Consider the following 19,937-nt stretch of genomic DNA (forward strand, 5'->3'; position numbering starts at 1 on the left):
TAATGTAATAAATAATTAAATAAACAATAATTGTATTTATTTATTAAAAAGGGAGTAGGTACAACTATTTAATTCACATTTGAAATGCACTTATTTATTTAATTTATATTAATTTTAATGTACTTTGTTAAATGTGACAATAAATAACTTTTCAAGCCGAATTAAAAATTAAATATATTTTTTTTAATCTAAAAATGCAATTAAATGTCAATTAAATAAGTAACTTTTCAAAATGTGAATTAAATAAGTACTTTTTAATTAATTGTAAATCGGGTTTAGTTTTAAATCTATTTATTTGACATTTAATAATGTAGTGAAATGTAACAAATAATACATTAATAAATCACTTTTCAAACTGCCAAATAAATGAGACGTATTTAAATACATTAGTTAAACTTTAGACAGAAAAGAGGGGGCTGACATGGTGTTTCCATCGAGTCAGACCTGTGATATGCATTATTAGCGACTTGCAGTCAAGAGGAATAATCACACTTTTTTTTCACGTCATGTTGAATGTTTCATATATGAGGCTAGAGAACAACGCGTGCACTGTAGGTGCTAAATTATTTCTCACACATCAAAAATTGTCTCGGGCACTGCAACTGACCCAGATGGAGCGTTTGGAGGGTTTTAGCCTTTGGGGGAAAACAGTGAGCTAGCGTAAAAAGACTGATTTCTCTCTCTCTCTCTCCATTCACTTTCAATCTCTCTCTCCTTCTGAACAACAGCCTGCTAAGACACAGCTTAGCAAGAATCTGGCTCAAAAATCGCTTCACACAGCTGACATTAAAGACAGCTCATGCCCATTGGCAATTCGCGGACATAGTTCACATCCTCATGACATCTATGGGAAACGTGCATCTGTATATATAGCAGTGATGAAAGAGCCTGTGGAGAGAGGTGTAGCAGACTCCCATGATGCTCATGATGCTCTCACAATCGTGTGCAGCTCACATGAAGACATCACACTTACGGATTTCCTCTTGGTTTCTCGGGCTGTGAAGCTGGTCATGTGACGCTGAGACTTCACACTATTCCTGTCTGAGGCACAGCGGAAACAAGCCGTGGATCTTCATTAGTGGGAATCACTGAACTGTCAACAGCTAATTAATAGTTTGAGGAGGCCAATGGGTTCCTATACAGGTAGCATCGGGTTTGGAAAAGCATGTTAGGGAGCTGAAAGCAGGAGCGCATGTTTTTAGGAGAACATATTGAAGGTGTTTTTAGTAACGATGTGACTCATAAGGCTAATGAAGCACCTGCTGCATCAGTGTTACTGAAAGTCTAAATGAGATGTTATTATGCATTAAAGGGACAGTTCATTTGAAAATGAGCTTAGTGTAATCATTTACTCCCCCTCAGGTCATTCCAAACTTTCATGAAACACAAAAAAATGAAATTTTGCATGTTCAAACTAAAAAGCATGTAGTTTCCAAGGACTACCAAAGTCCAAAAAAAGCATCATAAATGTATAATAAAAGTGATCCATACGTAAAAAACGACTAACACATGCTCTCTCAAAACCAAGCCCTTCATAGACATGTAAGCCAACCTGATAATAGCAAACCCAGTGACAAACACATATTGCTAAATGTGTTATTGGGATATCTTCTGGTGGATAGACAAAAATGTCTTTCTGGTTTTCACTTTTGTAACAGTGGTAACTAAAAATTGTATATACGGCTAGCTCACAGTATGCTTTCAGTTTTCAGACTAATTGGCAAGAGGTATGCAAAGCTTGCTGTCTGACTGAAAAAAAAAACCCCAATTAAATTAAATACAAAAAAAATATTTTATATCTTTGGTTACATCACATAATATTTGACCATTAATATTTTAACATTATTTGCCATATTTACATTTAAGACAACAAGAGTTCTTACTAGAACCAGGAAGTATGACCATATTAGCCCGGTTCTGTCAACACTGCACTGGCTACCTATTAAACATCGTATAGATTTTAAAATCTTGCTAATTACTTATAAAGCCCTGAATGGTTTATAAATGGGTTCATTGTTGTTATTTGTAACAAACTATTAAAAAACATTTTCATTAATTGAAATAGAGCTGAAATAAATATATAAATATTAGACAAACAACTTAAATGAAAATTAAAAGTGTTGGGGCAACTATACTGCAACTGAAATAAGTTTGCAAGCTGAAGTACTAAAATGATTAAAACAAAAAATGAAATAATAAAAGTAAATAGAAATATTTTAAAAAGCAAACAGCTAATAAAAATGACATTAACATAAGTAATTTATTAAAACTAAAATTAAAACTGATTAAAGCTAATTCAAAATATTCGTAAATACTACAATAGTATATAAATAATACTAAAATAACACTGAAGCGATTTTGTGGGACTTTTAATCAGGCAGTAAGTAAAGATCTTTCAGTCAATAGAATTGCTTTGGTGTTCAAGGGAGATAAAATCTTGCACAACACTAACAATACACTACATGTGTGGTGAACCAACCTGTTTCTAAAGGTCAGATGGACAATTGCAATGGTTACTTGTGAAGCCCACCAATAACGTTACGGCATCCAGTGGGTGAAATGTTCACTACAACCAACAACACAGTGTCTTGGCAACTTCCAATGAATCCAAAAAAAAAAAAGTCAGTGTGAATGACCCTTAACTCATTCTTCCTTTGTGCTGCTCTTGGCCAATTCAATCTACGGTCCAGAGGATGTGTGATCTACAACACTCAATGACCTTTCGTGATAATTACAGCTGCTCAGCTGTCCTCGGGCTCCTCAACCTAAAAGCAGCTGTTATGTATTATCTAACCAAGTGATGGCAGAAGCGCAAGTTTGATTTAAAACATCCGACATGTCCTCTGACAAGGGTGAGCGGCTTTCCGTTGACTGTGTGATTTATACAAATACGGGGCTTTCACGCACGACGGCCAGATCACACACTAATCAGTTGCCAAATGGCTGTATTGTTGGTCATAGTAAGCTGGATGTCCTACTGTAAATCTGATCACAAATGGGATGAATTGCTAGCATGGCCATGGCTCAGATTCACACCAAAAAGCCAACAATGGAAGATGATCTATTTAGGTCGAGATAGTGTAGTAATGTCATTCAGTAGGAAGCCATGCCAACCAGCTAAAATATATTCAAGCCAGCTTTTACGATATAGTTAAGCAATATCACACAAGTAAGAGTATTTTTCCAAAATATCAGAACTATTGGAAAATGATTTTAAGGTTATAAGGAACTCAGTTATAGGAACCAGGGAAGTCCCCTGAGGACTAAATTTTCCCCAGGGCTATTTTCCTGGTCGCATTCCAAGCAGGAACTCTGAAGTGACTTTAGCCGGCAAATAGCGACATAATTTAAGCGTGCCATTCAACAATGTCAACGACTGGAGGATGGAGGACAGAGAAGTGCCTGGATTTCGCCTTTGGTCCATCTATCACTGTTTTCCACGTTCAGACTCCATATGGAGTAAATATGTAAACTATGTGCTTACACAGCTTTTAAAAAATTATGGGTGCCTGTGTCTCATATGGCATGTGTTCGGCCAATCAACGTACACTTACTTCACTGGTAGTTCCTATTGTGCTGGGCTAGACTACTCTGAAGTAGGAACTAATGTTCTAAAGCTAGTGTTTCTATAACTAAAATCTTTCCCAGCTCCTGCGGTGCAACACGGCAAAAAGCAGGTACGTCTGCCAGTAGTTACAGGAACTATGGAAATGATCCTGAGGTGCGAAAGCCCCTAATATTGCCAATATTGTCTGTTTTCAGCAACAAAAATAGCTCCAAACAAAGCTGCAACAGAACTGTTGTGCATTTATGAGCAACACACAGTGGTGTCTCAATCCTGAATGAATCAGCATTTTTGAACAAATCAATGATTCACTTGCTTCGTTCCTGAATGAATTAGTAGATTTGGGGTACTTAGACTCAGGACTTGGACTCAGATTTGAAACGGACTGACATTTCGGACTCTTTGGAAACTTTTCATAGTAAACATGAATCCACATCAAGTGTAATATGAAAGTAAAAAAAATAAGTAACAACATAAAATTAAGACAAAAAGACCTTAATAAGCATTTCACACTCAAACTCAATTGTTTAAAGACTAGGATTCAACAAAGTGTACTCCGACCCAACACTATTAATCAGCCATTTGAACAAATCGTTTGAATGAACAGCAGGCCTAAAACTAGTCAAGGTACCAGCACAAAAACACACTCCGCAATCATCTAATTATCGTTATTGACAAAATCCCAGGAAATACTGAGATATCTTTTTTTTTGTTAATATCACACACCCCTACTTGGCTTCTGGCTAAACCAATGGTGTGAGTTTGGGGGTGGGACTACCAGAATCAAAGTGGGCGTGGCAGTAGGTGTGTTCAGGAAACCTGTCTGAAAACAATCGTTTCTTTCACAGTTCCACTTAATGACACACTACAACGTGAAAAATCTCTGAACAGACGTTGCATAATTGTGCCCATCTACCATGGCACACAGCAGTTTGCTAAAAATATATGCCGCAGCTGGCGAGGAAGTCTCGTCGAGGCTCTGCAATGAACTCTGTCACATCAGCATGGCCCAGCAGCGCCTGTGGTTGTCTCATGTCACTTCCCATTCGCCACGGCATCCACTGAGAGCTCCAGTGAACCACCAGGAAGTCAGGACAGCTCCGCCATCTCTCGCCTATTCTGGGTTCACTGATTCCTCAGGCTGCCTCGAGACCTGCACGCCTTACTGAGCTGAAGGTGAAACAGAACAGCATTTATCAAGCTTCACCAGATCTACGGACATCTACCTTGAGTGGCAAAGACTTGCGGAATAATCGATGTAATCATATCAATCTGTGTGAATCATTCTTCTTATCATCTCTAATAGTTTACTGCATCAATCTTTACTTATATAAAGCTTATGCAAGCAGTGCTCACACTTTTTGTGTGTGGATGCTAACGTCTCCTTCTTTGTTATTTAATGGACTTAGACTTTAAAGGGACAGTCCAGTCAAAAATGAAAATTGTGTCATCATTTACTCACCCCCATGTTGTTCCAAACCTGTATGACTTACTTTCTTCTGTGGAACACAAAAGGAGATATTTTGAAGAACACTGAGAACCAAACAACATTGGGACCTACTGAGTTTCATTGTATGGACAAAAAAAATCTTCTTTTATGTTTCACAGAAGAAAGAAATGCATAGAGTTTTAAAAAGACATGGAGAGAAAATGGGTGCATTCAATAATATGGTCATGTGCTCATTCATCTGTTGCTGCTGCATAAAGAGCTATTTTTTCTTTCTTCTTAGTTTCATCGGACATCAAGGTCTTTTTTATTAAAAAGATAAAGGAAAAATTGATTCCTCATAATATGACCCATTTATGTCAAATCTATAGCATGCATTGAACATTCACCTTGTATTCACACATCTAAATGCCATCGAAGAAGTGCCGCTGAGTTTAGAGACGAAGCTGTTCGATTTTCAGCTCATCTCCTGGCATTTCATTCTTCCCTAATCTATGAGTGATTTTCTCATCTGTGTACAGCGGACAGTGCTGACCGTGGTTTATAAACACAAGCGTACAAGAGAAGCAGACTGTTTGTGGACCACCACTGGTTCTGATCAATATTATCAGTGACTATGAAGGATAAGTAAAACTCATTAGAGCGCATTTAAAGGGCATTACAAGCATTTAGTGCAGGTGATAATTTCTATCTATAATTGAGACTTTTCTGACAGAAAACACAAATCTCCTCCGAACGCAGATGCAAAATGTTTCAATTCCAGACCTGTGTAAGTAAACTTACAGGTATGTTTATATTTGATGATCTGTGAAATGTTGTGAAATGAGACTAAAGACATTTATTTGCTTGTGCAATCACAGGGAATATTCTAAGTTAAATAAAAGTTAATGGTAAAGTGTGAAATGTTTTTAAAAATAAAAATGTTTCTGGCTCAATACAATTTATAATTAGTAAACAGCATTTGTTGCATGAAGTCAATGAAAAAAAAAAGAAATTATTTGTAATAAATAAATGACATCCAGAGGGTTTATAAGCCGAAATGTTAAGCTCATATTTTATTTAACAGACTTTTAATTAATTATTAAATCATTAAATATTTTAATATTTTTTAAATATTTAATTATTTAATTATTTATTTTGAATAAATTATTTCATACAAATATTTGAGCTGTAAACTCGTCTAAATTCAATTAGATAATCATCAAACATTTTTATTAAATACATAATTTTAATTTTTAATACATTATTTAATAAATATAAAAAATTGAGCTGTAAAGTTGTCTATTTCTCATTAATTAGATAATCATTAAATATACATTTTTATTAAATATATTATTATTATAATTATTATTATTATCTTTATTTAAAAAATTGAGCTGTCTAAAGTGTTTTTTACTATTTTGAACCGATCTTTTTTTCCCCACCAATGTTAGCTGATCTTTTCTTTTTTTTTAACAATTATCTTCTTTAATTGCTTTAATTCAGTCACTGCATTCTTCAAACAAGTAATCTTATGGATCGTCACTGAGGTTGTATTAAGCTGTGTAGAACCAGAGGCGAGAGTGTCTAGAAAGAAAACAACAAATATTAATGATTTAGTGTCACAGCAGTGGGCTCTGTCAGGAATCATTGAGAGTTGCTTCAGTGTAGCTGGAGGACATCGTGGGGTTCATAAGGACGGTTTGTTCATGATGTGACACTGACATGTGCTATGGACACGTGAAGCTTCTCGGTCTGACGCCAGGACATGACATGATCTGAGTTACTAAAGGAGCCATATCATGAGGATTACACTTTTCTTAAGCTGTTTAAATAAAAAAAGTTAACTATACTGAAAACGTACTTAAACTTTTAAAACTGAAAACTTTCTCTCCAGTCCAAAAAGCACACAAATTGAAACTGAACTGCAAAACAGACTCATATTTCTGTCAGAATGAAATCCAATTTGCAAAGATGCTGTTCATAATTGATGGGGCAATTAAAAACTATGTTGAACTTCACATTAAATCTGCAGCCCATGTGTGAGCGCAGCAAAGCACCATTCTTCAATTCATACATGAAAAGGATATTTATAATTAAGTCTAAATGGCTCAGCTGCAAAAAAAACAAAAAAACATCCAGCTTAATTCTAAGAGTAAAAGAGATGGTAGAAAATAAATTGAATGTTTATGCTTCCCAAATCTATATGCATGTGAAAGGCCTTGAATTTACCTAGACTTAAATGCAGTGAAAACAGTGTCTTTGTTCACAGGACCTGAGGGAATATATAGTATAAATTAAAAAAAATAATAATTTAAATGTTGCCATAGGTTGTCCCCTATATCAGGGGGGCAACCTATGGCAACACGCAGAGAGATAATCACTGGCACGCAACCAATAGGGAAAAATGCATAGCGACATACATTTGTGAGGTAATCATTGCTCATAGTCACATACTATTGAAGTGTGAGAATTAACCTGCGCCAGTCTACAGGGCGCTAACAGTGCTCGTCAATGTCAAACTAATTGAGATGAACAATCAAATCAAAGTAGCCAGGGTTTACTGTTCACAGAAAACAGAGTGCAAATGCCAGCGCAAAGCGTCAGTTTAAAGGGGTGATATGAAGTTGCTAAAAAGAACATTATTTTGTGTATTTGGTGTAATGAAATGTTTATGCGGTTTAAGGTTAAAAAAACACATTATTTTCCACATACTGTACATTATTGTTTCTCCTCTATGCCCCGCCTTTCTGAAACGCGTCGATTTTTACAAAGCTCATCGGTCTGAAAAGCGAGGTGTGCTGTGATTGGCCAGCTATCCAGTGCGTTGTGATTGGCCAAATACCTCAAGTGACGGAAATGTTACGCCCCTACCATACTGTATTTCCGTATGTCCCGGCGCGACGAGACAAAAACATTAAAACCCATTATAAACGAGGCATTTGTTGCATCCAGTGGGGACATAATTACGGATTATAATGACTTGACTATGATAATGACTTGATAATGACTGTCTTTTTACGCGTTGCATCGTGCCGCATAAACATAACACCATGTCTGCATTTGTGATCGGAGAAATGACAAACAACAAGCGCTACTCTACACTGCCCAAAACTCGCATTTGAATCATCAGTGGCAAATTCTTTAAAAATTAAATCACCTCATATAAAGTGTTAATGTGAGGACGCAGGCTTTCTTGCCACCTTATTTCAATACATGATCATAGCAGCTTAGTGCAACTGCCTGCCACAACACCCGCTGCCATACCATCCAATAAGATGCCAGAATTCAACTACAGCAAATGACAAGGCAACATTCTGTCCTCACAAAACATTAATTAAAAGCTAAATGAAGAGATAATTGTATATAAAAAGTCGTCACAGATAAACGTAAGATAAAGACAAAAAAGATAAACCTACTAAATACTGAGAAGAATCATTTCTAATCACAGTCTGTGCACTTACACACATCACATGAAGCTGCAATTCAACTCACTATATAAAGAGTTTTATTGGGTCAACGGATCTCGTTCGAAAAGCAGTGAGATGTCTTGTTGTCTACTGCCTACACAGGCATCTTAACTGAAATGAAACCTAACAGAATTGGGACACTACATAAACAGCAACTCCATAGGTCAATAAACAGAGCAGCTCATGCGAAGCACACGGTAGACTTGACTCACAATTTATATCAATGGAGTTTGGCATTAACATCTTGCTAAGATACTCTCTCAGCACTCACAAATATTGGGAAAATATTTGCTAAATTTTCTGCAACCGAAAATGATACCAGCCTTCCCACATCTAACGTCTCTAGAGCTTTAAATAAATTCACTCTGGTCTTAGAGATTTTAATATAGGTCAGGGAATTGCAGCGGGAGCTACATTTATTCTGAAATTTGTAAAAAAAAATCCAATGTCCTAAAGATGTGGATGCTGGTTGCCAGTTAACTAATACAACCGTCTACGGACACCTTGGCAATTGAATCGCCATTGGCTAGTAAATTCTTTAGTTTACTCGCCAGACTTATATATATATATACACACACACACACACATAACGTTGAAAGAGAGTGAGGTAAGACGGAAATTTGCAAAATGCAAATCATTTAATATGAGTCAACTCTTTTACGATAGAAATGTTAAATGACTGACAGCTACATCCAGAGACACAATCTACTCCACTTTTTTTAAATTTTTTTTATTGGCACAGTGGTTAACCAGAAAAATAAAAAATGGCACTTCGTGCCTAAAAGTTATATTATATTATATATATATTATATTATAAGTGCTGCTGAAAATTCAGCTTTGCCATCACAGGAATAAATTAAATTTTTAAATATTATAAAAAGTCACAAACTGATGACGATAGACTCGAGTGCAATCTGAGCAATATCTGTCATGACTCTCTGGGTCAAATGGGCCAAGACTCATTTAAAGTGCTGTAAGCAGCTTTAGAGAAGCATTTGCTAAAAGGCAAGTTGCAAATCACAGTCACTGACCTCCACATCCCTTTTCCCACACATTAGATGCTCAGTTCCAAAACCTAGTGAGCTGTCTATATGGACTGTGTTGCCAAGCATCAAAGGTGTGCTCACAATGTGAAGTTTGTTTCAAGGTTACCTTCTGAGGTACTTTCTTATGGCCAAATTACATTTTTCATATTAGTTTTTATCCATAGGCTTTGATATAATTTTATGTTTGTCTGTCTGTTCCTCAGACAAACATCTGCATCAGAGAGCCACACAACACAAAGCATGTCGCTTATTCAAATGAATGTGCAGCGGAGGATCAGTGGCTCGCTCAGATGTGAGGCGACAGCGACAGAACATTCCATCAGTGCATTTATGCCTCGTCAGCAAATGTTTGTGTGGCAGAGTAATGCAGGGGGAGTTCAAGCCTGTGGCTGGGTTAGGTCATTTAAAGACTTCTAATCAAGCGTCTAGTGTAAAATCTGACATGATTTGATACTGGATGTATAAGAGGAAAAAAAAAAAACTGCTGACGCAAGCTCTGAAGAGACATTTTAAAATGGCCTTATATGTCAGATTGATGTATTCTGCTCAGCAACCATGATTCTATTTCTACATCTCTTTCTGATTATCTGAAGGAATAGCTCACTCTAAAATAAATGTTTTGTCATTATTTACTCACCCTTGGAAGACAGTGCTTCCACAGAATGAAATAACAGCAAAAGAACAACATGAGGGTGAGTAAATAAAGACACAATCAATAAACAACCTTGAAAGCAAGTAAGAAATACAATTAGACATTAAAGCTTCAGTAATTAGAATTTAAACTGTAACCATGTATGAATGCATATTAGTCATTTTAGCTGAACTTAGGACTGGTTGTGGTGCTTTTTTGGTCATTCAGTGTTTTTGTAAAAAATGGGAAAAAACTAACAATAATACTTGATAATGATAATAATGCTACAAATTCTAAGAACAATATAAAACACACTAAGGATTAACGAGCTGCTGGATTCAGGCGTAAATTCTGCATGGTATGTAAGACTCTCTCTCTCTCTCTCTCTCTGCATGTGTGTGAGACAAAGCGACGGGGTGTCGTGCGCCTTCACACTAGAGTTTACAGTAGCCTACGTCAAATACAGGTGCGCTGCACGTCCATTCAGATGAACTGAAAAATAGCACAGATCGCTTGACAGATGAAACTCTGAAGCGATCAGTCAGTGTTTTCGGCGAGTGAAAATATATCCGTGCTAAACTTATACTTAGCCTCCAACTCACACACTGGCGAGTAAAATCGGAGAATTTATTAGCCAGTGGCTAATATTAGACACCATTTAGTCGCCCAGAGTGAAAGTGAAGATTTAGTCACATATGCGAGTGATTTACTCGCAATGTAGAGGGTTGTAATATTTGAAAACACATACCACTACAATGGAAAAATATGAAAAATAATAATGATTTTAAAATTTACTGTACAAACAAACCATTTATTGTGTGAAAATGGTTGTAATTTTGTACACAAATCACGACTGTCCCTCAGTTCTGCTTGATGTGAGATACATGATGTGTAAAGACAAAAACAAAAGAAAAGGTAAATATGCATAAAGTGTTTTTTATCTAATAGTTGAAGAAACAACCGCATGTATCTCTAAGCCACAGCAACTAGAAAACGCAGATAGATGACTGCGTGTGCATCAGCAAGGACCCTAAAATGATGAGAAGACACACTGAACAGACAGGACAGAAGTAAACACATCTTAAACAACAAACAGATCAGACAAGCACGTTCAGCTGCCAGTGGTGTCGTCAATCACACATATCAACAGCTGAAGGGTGTACGTTCATGTTAGGCTGCAAAGATAAACAAGACAAAAGCTCACAAAAACATCCATCGTTGGCCATCATGTCTTTCTTAAGAGCTGTCTGATTCAGTGCATATTATTCATCATCAGGAAAGTGAACGTAAATTGCTGCTGTCAGTCAAATCAAATAAATACAGAATGTGCCTGCTTCATTTGTTTTCCATTTTGTTGGCTTTATGTAAGGAATAATCCACATATGTGTCACCACAGTAAGTTCTGGAGGGAAAAAAGACTGAATCACACACGTCTCTTATACGTCTCTAGGTTCTTACAATTCAACTTAAACCACCTAATGCTGCAATTCCTAATAAAGTTATAGGCCTTTATTTCACGTACTTGTCAAATCCAATTTTTACTTGCATTTGTCACTTGGCCAGTGTTCATTTTGGGCCCTGAGAGCACACAACCGAAATCAGCTTCCAATGATTACACGCACCTTCTGTAATCTGACAAACACACTCAGAATAACTCACAAACACCTCCCCTTTATGCTAATGAACCTTACAGAACACCAATCCCCCTCAGGTAAGGAAACAGCAGGGGACAGTAATCGGTTGAGCTTGTCACATCTCCACCATTTCTTCTCAGAATTCCAAAGCATTCCCAATGTCAATCAAGAAATCTGTGCAGCATTGTGGGTCATTCTGCACTGATTAGATCTTTATGCCTTTGAAGAGCATTATCAATATCCCTTTGTGTCTTATGCTCTCCAAAGGAAGAACGTCTTCTGCATTTTCAAGTTGCAACTAATCAAGTGTGGGTCATTGATGTCAGTGTTCTCTTTGGCAAGGTTAGGGAGTTTGATGTGAGCCCACATTACACATGGGAACAGCGTGGTGATGATTGCTGCTGTCAACGTCACGTCTGTGATCTGTCTTACATCAATTTTGCTTCTGACAACAGTGGCAGGTCTAGATGGGGCATCAGCAATAAGCATGTAATCAAAGAAGATGGTAAAGTTTAGGGATGCACTGAACTTAAAATTCTGGCTGACACCAGTAAACTGATAATTATTTTTGTCAAGGCTGATAACTGGACAAAATACAAAGTGAAAAATAAAACACAAAAAATGAAAACAAATTGTTTAAATTCTTCATAATAACAATAATAACAATATAAATTATATATGTGTATATATATGAATTATAAAAATAATTATATTCATTATATTATTATATTTGATATTCCAGATTACATTTAACAATGTAATTACTTTTTTGGAATTTAGATACTTTTGCCGCCATCTAAAACGAAATGTAAACACAAATAGGAAAAATTGGCATGCACAATGTAAATATTAACAGGAAAAATTTCATGCACAATTAAATGTCCAGTTAAATACCCACTATCCACAATATTATAATTCCATAATTACACTGTTAAAAAAAAAAAAGGAAAATGTACCAGTAATTTTCTGCCAGGATATTACGGAGTAATTTTTTTTTACAGACATTACATTTCCGTTAACTTCAAATTCAAAAATCAAAATAAGGCAAAACACCTGAAAAAAAAAACAACAACATGCAAAATTCCTTCATATTAATACAGTAAGTTGTTCCCTATTACTACTGATATTTTTACAGTGTATAATATCATACATTTTTGTTTTAAACACTGTAAAGATTTTTAATTCCATTCAATTTGCATGTGCCTCTATTCCCACACAAGCAAAGTAAATGATGGAGCAAGTCACCTGCTGTGTCAAATTAACAATCATGTTCAAATTTTTTTTTTCTCAATGAAAAGCAGGCTCTCTGTGACACTATAATTCCATTCTTATAATGTCATTCAGCCTGACAATATGACATCCACAGCATCACTGCCTCCTGTTCACTTGTGGCTCAAGAGTCCAACTCAATACTGCTTTAATATTGTGACAGAACTCACCGACAGCAATTAAAACCCTGTACGTGACCGCTCAGTCTCTGCATCCTAAAAAGGCCGCTTCCTGCTTAAGCAGGAAGTCATTAGTGTCTACTTAAGTCAGTGCACAGGAATCACACAAGGATGCAGAACTAAATTAAACTATAATGGGATTTGTTTCAAAACAAATCTGGAGGGTGAACCTTCTTTCTATTACCCAAGGTCAGCTGAATATTTGCTGGATATTAAGTTACACTGTAGCTACAGGAGGTCAAGATGATTCAGTTGACTGCGATGTGACGACTGCGTAATGAGTCCTGTGCCCGGGGCATCGGTGGAAGGGTTTAGCTCTTACTACCTGAGCTTGTTTCGGAACGTAAACATTGGTAAGTCTAATTAGAGGAAGCCTTATCTGCCGCCCAACATTACAGCGACCTCAAAGAGAACTACGGCTCATTTTTCACAAGAAGACTGATGGCAGGGCAACATTTTTAATGAGCTGCTCCAACTGTAATGCATTTAATAAACAATCCCAGCGATGAAGGATTCAATTTAGCTGTGTTCCTGTTACAGTTTAACAAGTGCATGTAAACATGAGCCACTAAACTGCTCATGAGAACACAAACAATAAAAGAGCTCTATAGTGGATGCAGATTGGTTCAAAACCATGTGATCATGCGTGTTACTCTTAATAGTGTTGGAAAGTGTTGTCATTTCAGTATTAGGGTCATTAGTTGGATTTCCACCCACATATTGTTTATGCAAATTTTGGGATATTGCATAAAAACGCTGAACGGAAAGATAACAACAAGAAATACAATAGAAACACATTTACCAAATAAATTCCTCTAAACAGTCATGTGACTTGTGGAAGGATGTGGGAAAAAAACGAATTGTAAAAAACAAAGTGCACCATATATTTACAAGCTAAAACTTAGGAGCTGCTAAAATGGAAATGTTTTCTTATTTAAAGCTGGCATGAAATGAAAAATGACCCTATATACTTTCTAAATGCATGTTATTGATCCTACTGTGAACAATTCATAATGTGACCTAATAATCTTTAATCGAAATGTCAAACCCACAAAATGCCCAAAATCACAAAATTTGCAAAATCCAATCTACAACCAATATATAGAACCAAGTCCCTGCCCTACTTTTTTTATTGATTTTTTTTTTTTTTTACATTTCATCGCAATGTTTTTAAACAGCTACTTGTCACACAGGCATTAATGAAAAAATTTCTACAAAAACAACAAACTTTCACTACTAGTGGCTAAATGAATGTAAAACAATGTGACTAAAAAAAAAACCACAAAATGACAGGCTTATTCTATAAAAATCACAGGAAATATTAGAGTATAGGAAAAGGTGTATTTTTGCATGTGTGCAACCAAAATGTGTCCTAATGAATCTTTCTTTTTCTCACTCTTGTATTTAATGCTGTCAAATGTCATCAGCTAATCAGAATGGGTTACAGTTACAGGGCTGACCAACAAAACTCATATCTACATGGTTAATAGGCAAATTGAACTACAACCTTAAAATCATACTTTTCTGATCTCGGATTCTGTGATCATTGCACAAAACCACATCTAGAAAGCCAAACGAACATCTCATGAGAATCATCGCTTGAGAAAATCGCGCTTATGACTAATACGATTAGACGATGTCAGTTTTGTGCATCCCAGTTGGTTTCTTTACTCCCACAAGCTACCAATTACATTTGTTTGTGGCGTCAAACTCAGTGTGTGTGTCTGTGCAATGACCCACAAGAGGCATAATCATATTCAGTTGGATGAGTCAAACCTGGCTTTTGACACTCTGAAAACACGGCTGCAATGAAAATGCAATCAGAGGGAAACCTACAGGATGTTTTCTTACTACAAAAAACTATGACTTCATGACTTCATTTCTCATAATATGAAGTCTATAAAGGACAAAAAATGGTGAAAAAAAACAAACAAACATTGTGACAAAAATTTATGGGTGAAACCTACATTCAGAAAAAAATGCTAAATATAACACAAACTCAACTAAATGTATTTCCATTAATCTGCAAGTGATTTATCAAGCCCTTAAGAGCCTACAACTAAAGTAATAAAGTCTAGTCTTCCAAGTTGCTGTAAATTTTCATAAAAGATCACAAAAACAGACAACAAACCAGTGTGTCGCTCTGACCTTTTGGTGCTGAACATGTTGGCAGGACGCTCGTCTCTGACTCAAAGATTTCCTTCTGGGAAAAACCTGAGAAAGCAAGCAGACACAGAAAAGATATTGAGAGCAGATATGTGAAGATGACCTGAGCCCAAAACATTCCAAAACCACACTGATTTTATCCCAAAAAACAAAAACAAAACCACATTCATAAACAGATTCAAACACAGTTACAAGCTTGAGAGCTGCTAAACTAGAAAAACTCTAGAGCAGGTTCATTTTAATCACATATAAAGGAAAATATGAAGAAATATGAACACAAAATTATTATTTTGGACACATTCACAAATATGAAAAGTGACCAGAGGATAAAGAACAAATTGGCTGATTAATGTCTGACTGAAGTACATTGAGCTTAATGATCTCAAACTCTCTCATTAAAGGCTTAGTTTAATAGTTTCTGTGAGCTGATGAATAATTCATTAACACACTGGTTGAATGTTGTGAGATGTTTGTCGAGCGTAAGCTGTACTCCATCAACAGACAGAAGGAAGAGTTTGCAGTCCTCTACATCTGTTAATTGGGTGAAATTTAAAAAGTGTTGTTAACGCTGCATTGCCATTCAAGACAGAATATTGTTGAATACTGTGCAGCATATAGTGTATGCTGCCTATTTTAAAATAGTATGTAAAACAATAGTGACATGACATGTGGCCAAGTATGGTGACCCATACTTGGAATTAGTGCTCTGCATTTAACCCATCCTAAGTGCACACACACAGCAGTGAACACACACACCGTGAACACATACCCGGAGCAGTGGGCAGCCATTTTTTTGCTGCGGTGCCTGGAGAGCAGTTGGGGGTTCGGTGCCTTGCTCAAGGGCACCTCAGTCGTGGTATTGAAGGTGGGAGACAGAGCGCTGTACATTCACTCCCCCCACCTACAATCTCCCTGCCAGTACGAGACTCGAACCCACAATATTTGGGTTACGAGTCCGACTCTCTAACCATTAGGCCACGACTTCCCCCTAATATGGAGCATTGTTCCTCAAAAAGTAGTATGCCACATTATTGCCACATGATGATATTATATGTTTAATTTTGCAAGTGATGCTGGCTGAATTGGGAATAGCATACTACTTACCTCTTACAATATCTTTATACAACAGGTAAGAGTAGTTTGTGGCGCACGAGAAGGAGTGACTGCTCCGCTCCAACATGACAAAAATCACATCTTTGTTTGTAATCGACAGAGAACAACTGAGAAATATGAGGACAAATAGTCATTGAAAAGTATAGTATATTTGTGTGTGGTTGTGTCAATGCTTTGTTGTTTTATTCCTTTTAATGTCACAGACACACAAAACATTGGTCTATTTTGAGAGCTGTGTGTTGTGGAGTTCTGGGATTACACAGAGAGATGGCATTAATGAACAGCACTGAATCATGGGACTTTCTCCTGTTCGGTATTCCACTCTGACTTTCACACTCTGATCTTCACTTGCTGGTTTAATCTAGTCTATTTTTAACCGAACACATCTGAGACACGTGTGGGAGGAGATGTGAAAAAACAAACAAACAAACAGACAAAGCATGCTGAAGAAAGAGAAGGGTTGTAATCATAAAAGGTGTGGTACCTGCAGCAGGTATAAAAAAATAATCAGTTCTTTATTCAGCTTTTTGTCATAAATCCACAGCCCACAACAGCAACGGAAGCAGAGGTCTCTGCTGAGGGAAAGGTGGCATGTTCAGAAGGTTATTTCATTTGATTGTATTTCCTCTTCTCAGCACTGAGTCATCCCTCTGGTCTAAGCGTTCAACAGATTTAGAGTGATTTCATCAAGAGCCTTTCATCGCTCCAAAATAAAGTGGCACGGACTGCGTGTGTGGTTTCAGAGGGCAGTGGCAAGCTTGTTGAGGAAACTATTGCTATTGACATTGAAATGTAAGGCCCAGTTAACACTACAGGACAGAAGCAGGACGCCTTGAGTAAATTTAAAGACTCAATTTATACAACTAACTACAGACTGGGTTCACTTTAAACAACCATCCCAGAAGTCCCATTGTTCTTCTACAAACTCACACACAAAGCAACAATGCAAGAGTTCTTAACAACATCAACAAACAACAGGGAGGAGGGTTTGCGGTCATTTTCTTGTACAGAACAAGAAGATAAACAATATAGATGGGACGGCAACTGGGGAGACGTGGGCAGTAGCTTGCTGGCACTTTGATAGCTTGTCTTTTTTATTTTTATTTTTTGAGTCCCGCCCATTGTGAATTGTGGCCCACTGAATCAAGTGTAAAAAAATTGGATGTGATTTTTTCCCCCTTAAAGGGATAGTTCACCCAAAAATGAAAATGTGATGTATCCAAGATGTAGGTGACTTTGTTTCTTCGGTAGAACACAAACAAAGATTTTTAACTCAAACCATTGCAGTCAGTCAGTCATATAATGGCAGTCAATGGGCTCCACGGCTTTGAGAGTAAAAAAAACATACACAGACAAAACCAAATTAAACCCTGCGGCTCGTGACGATACATTGAGTTCTTAAGACACGAAACGATTGGTCTGTGCAAGAAACTGAACAGTATTTATATAATTTTTTACCTCTGATCCAACGCAATGTCCAACTGTCCTGGGCGCGTTCTCAACATCCGGCGCGTGACGCGTGTACGTGCTCTGGCATAGTAGACATAGATATATATAAGTAGATGCCTCATTAGTGACTGTTTCTATGGGCCGCGATACGTTCCAAAATGGCAGACGCGTCAACGTATCTGGAGCGGTCGAATAGGGCATCTATACATATCTATGATAGTAGACGCATGTGCGGAAGCGATCTGTCGCGCGTATACGTCATATATAAATACTGTTCAGTTTCTTGCACAGACCAATCGTTTCATGTCTTAAGACCTCAATGTATCGTCACGAGCTGCAGGATTTAATTTGGTTTTGTCTGTGTATGTTTTTTTGACTCTCAAAACCGTGGACCATTGACTGCCATTATATGACTGACTGACTGCAATGGTTTGAGTTAAAAATCTTTGTTTGTGTTCTACCTAAGAAACAAAGTCACCTACATCTTGGATGCCCTGGGGGTAAGCAGATAAACAGCAAGTTTTCATTTTTGGGTGAACTATCCCTTTAAGACTATGCTTCTCAAACTGTGGTACGAATAAAGATTCAGTGTACTTTTTTTTTTTTTGTCAAGGATTTTACAGAGATTTTCAATCTGGTTTAGATCAGGACTCTGGGCTGGCCGTTTCATTATTTCAATGTTCTTTGCTTCAAGGAACTGGTTTACCCGTTTTGCAGTGTGACGGGGGCATTGTCTTTAATGAAAATTGCAGGCTGATTGGGAGATGCTTGCAGGGAAGGTACCACATGTTGCTGAAAGAGGTTCTGATAAACATTTACATTCACACTGCCATGTAGCTGTATAAGAAGCCCAACTTCTGCTGCAGAAAACATCTCCTAAACCATGACACTTCCTCATCCACCTTTCACTGACTTCTTTACACACTTGGGCTTCAGTCTTTACCCAGTTTGACGCCGAACAAAATGTTTCCCATCAGACTCAAATAAATTAAACTTGCTCTTATCACTAAAGTGAACTTTGGACCAGTTCTTCTCTCACCACACAACATGCTCCTTAGCAAAGGTTAGTCTAGCCTTTTGATTCTCTCTGCTGATGAGAGTCTTGGTCACTGCAGAGTGCGCTTTCAGTCTGACTTCTCTTAAACATGCCGAGACAGATCCATACCCTGTTCAGCGCTGAACTGGAGAGCAATTCCAGCTGCAGTGCTGAACCGATTCCCCATTGAGAGTTTCCGCATTATCCTGTCTTCTCTTGCATTTGTCTTATGTGGATTACCAGCCTTTTTGGGGGACTTGAATGAATTAGTGTCATTGTAAAGATGTAATATTCTAGAAATCACAGATTTTGAATGACCATTTCTGAATGACTTCCCTCTCTACTCCTGTTAGGATAACTTCAAACAGACTAAGCAGTGACCTTGAAATTTAGGAAATACATATACACTACCGTTCAAAAGTTTCGGATCAGAACGATTTTTAATGTTTTTTAAAGGAGTTTCGTATGCTCATCAAGGCTGCATTTATTTGATCAAAAATACAGGAAAAAATTTAATATTGTGAAATATTATTACGATGTAAAATAATGTTTTTCTATGGAAACTGTTGTGCTGCTTAATATTTTTTTGGAACCTGTGATACTTTTTCAGGATTCTTTGATGAATAAAAAGTTAAAAAGAAGAGCATTTATTTAAAATAGAAATCTTTTCTAACAATATACACTACAGTTCAAAATTTATATTTTTATAAATCTATAAAAATACATTTTAATTCTTAGTACATTTTTTAAAATAAATTTAAATTCTTTTTAAATTTAAAAAGAACATTTTTATTCTTTTCTTTTTTTGAAAGAAATTAAAACTTTTATTCAGCAAGGATGTGTTAAATTAATAAGAAGTGATAGCAAAGATTTATATTGTTAGAAAAGATTTATATTTTGAATAAATGCTGTTCTTTTTAACTTTTTATTCATCAAAGAATCCTGAAAAAAAA

General features: G+C 36.6%; 1 protein-coding gene across 3 annotated transcripts in view; it reads right to left on the bottom strand.

Annotated features, from left to right (window-relative positions):
- The window catches only part of LOC107714343 (oxidation resistance protein 1-like), a 173,381-nt gene that overhangs the window by 138,772 nt on the left and 14,672 nt on the right, over positions 1-19,937 (bottom strand). The window contains exon 2 of one of the 3 annotated variants that reach the window (XM_016520166.1): positions 15,369-15,420. In XM_016520166.1, the coding sequence (XP_016375652.1) occupies positions 15,369-15,385 (17 nt within the window). In that variant the 5' untranslated portion in view covers positions 15,386-15,420. Of the gene's footprint in view, positions 1-15,368; positions 15,435-19,937 lie in introns of all 3 variants that reach the window. The other 2 variants (XM_016520165.1, XM_016520163.1) reach the window with 2 other exon arrangements.

This window comes from Sinocyclocheilus rhinocerous, unplaced genomic scaffold (assembly GCF_001515625.1).
Source record: "Sinocyclocheilus rhinocerous isolate Xijiao unplaced genomic scaffold, SAMN03320098_v1.1 scaffold629, whole genome shotgun sequence".
Taxonomy (NCBI): domain Eukaryota; kingdom Metazoa; phylum Chordata; class Actinopteri; order Cypriniformes; family Cyprinidae; genus Sinocyclocheilus; species Sinocyclocheilus rhinocerous.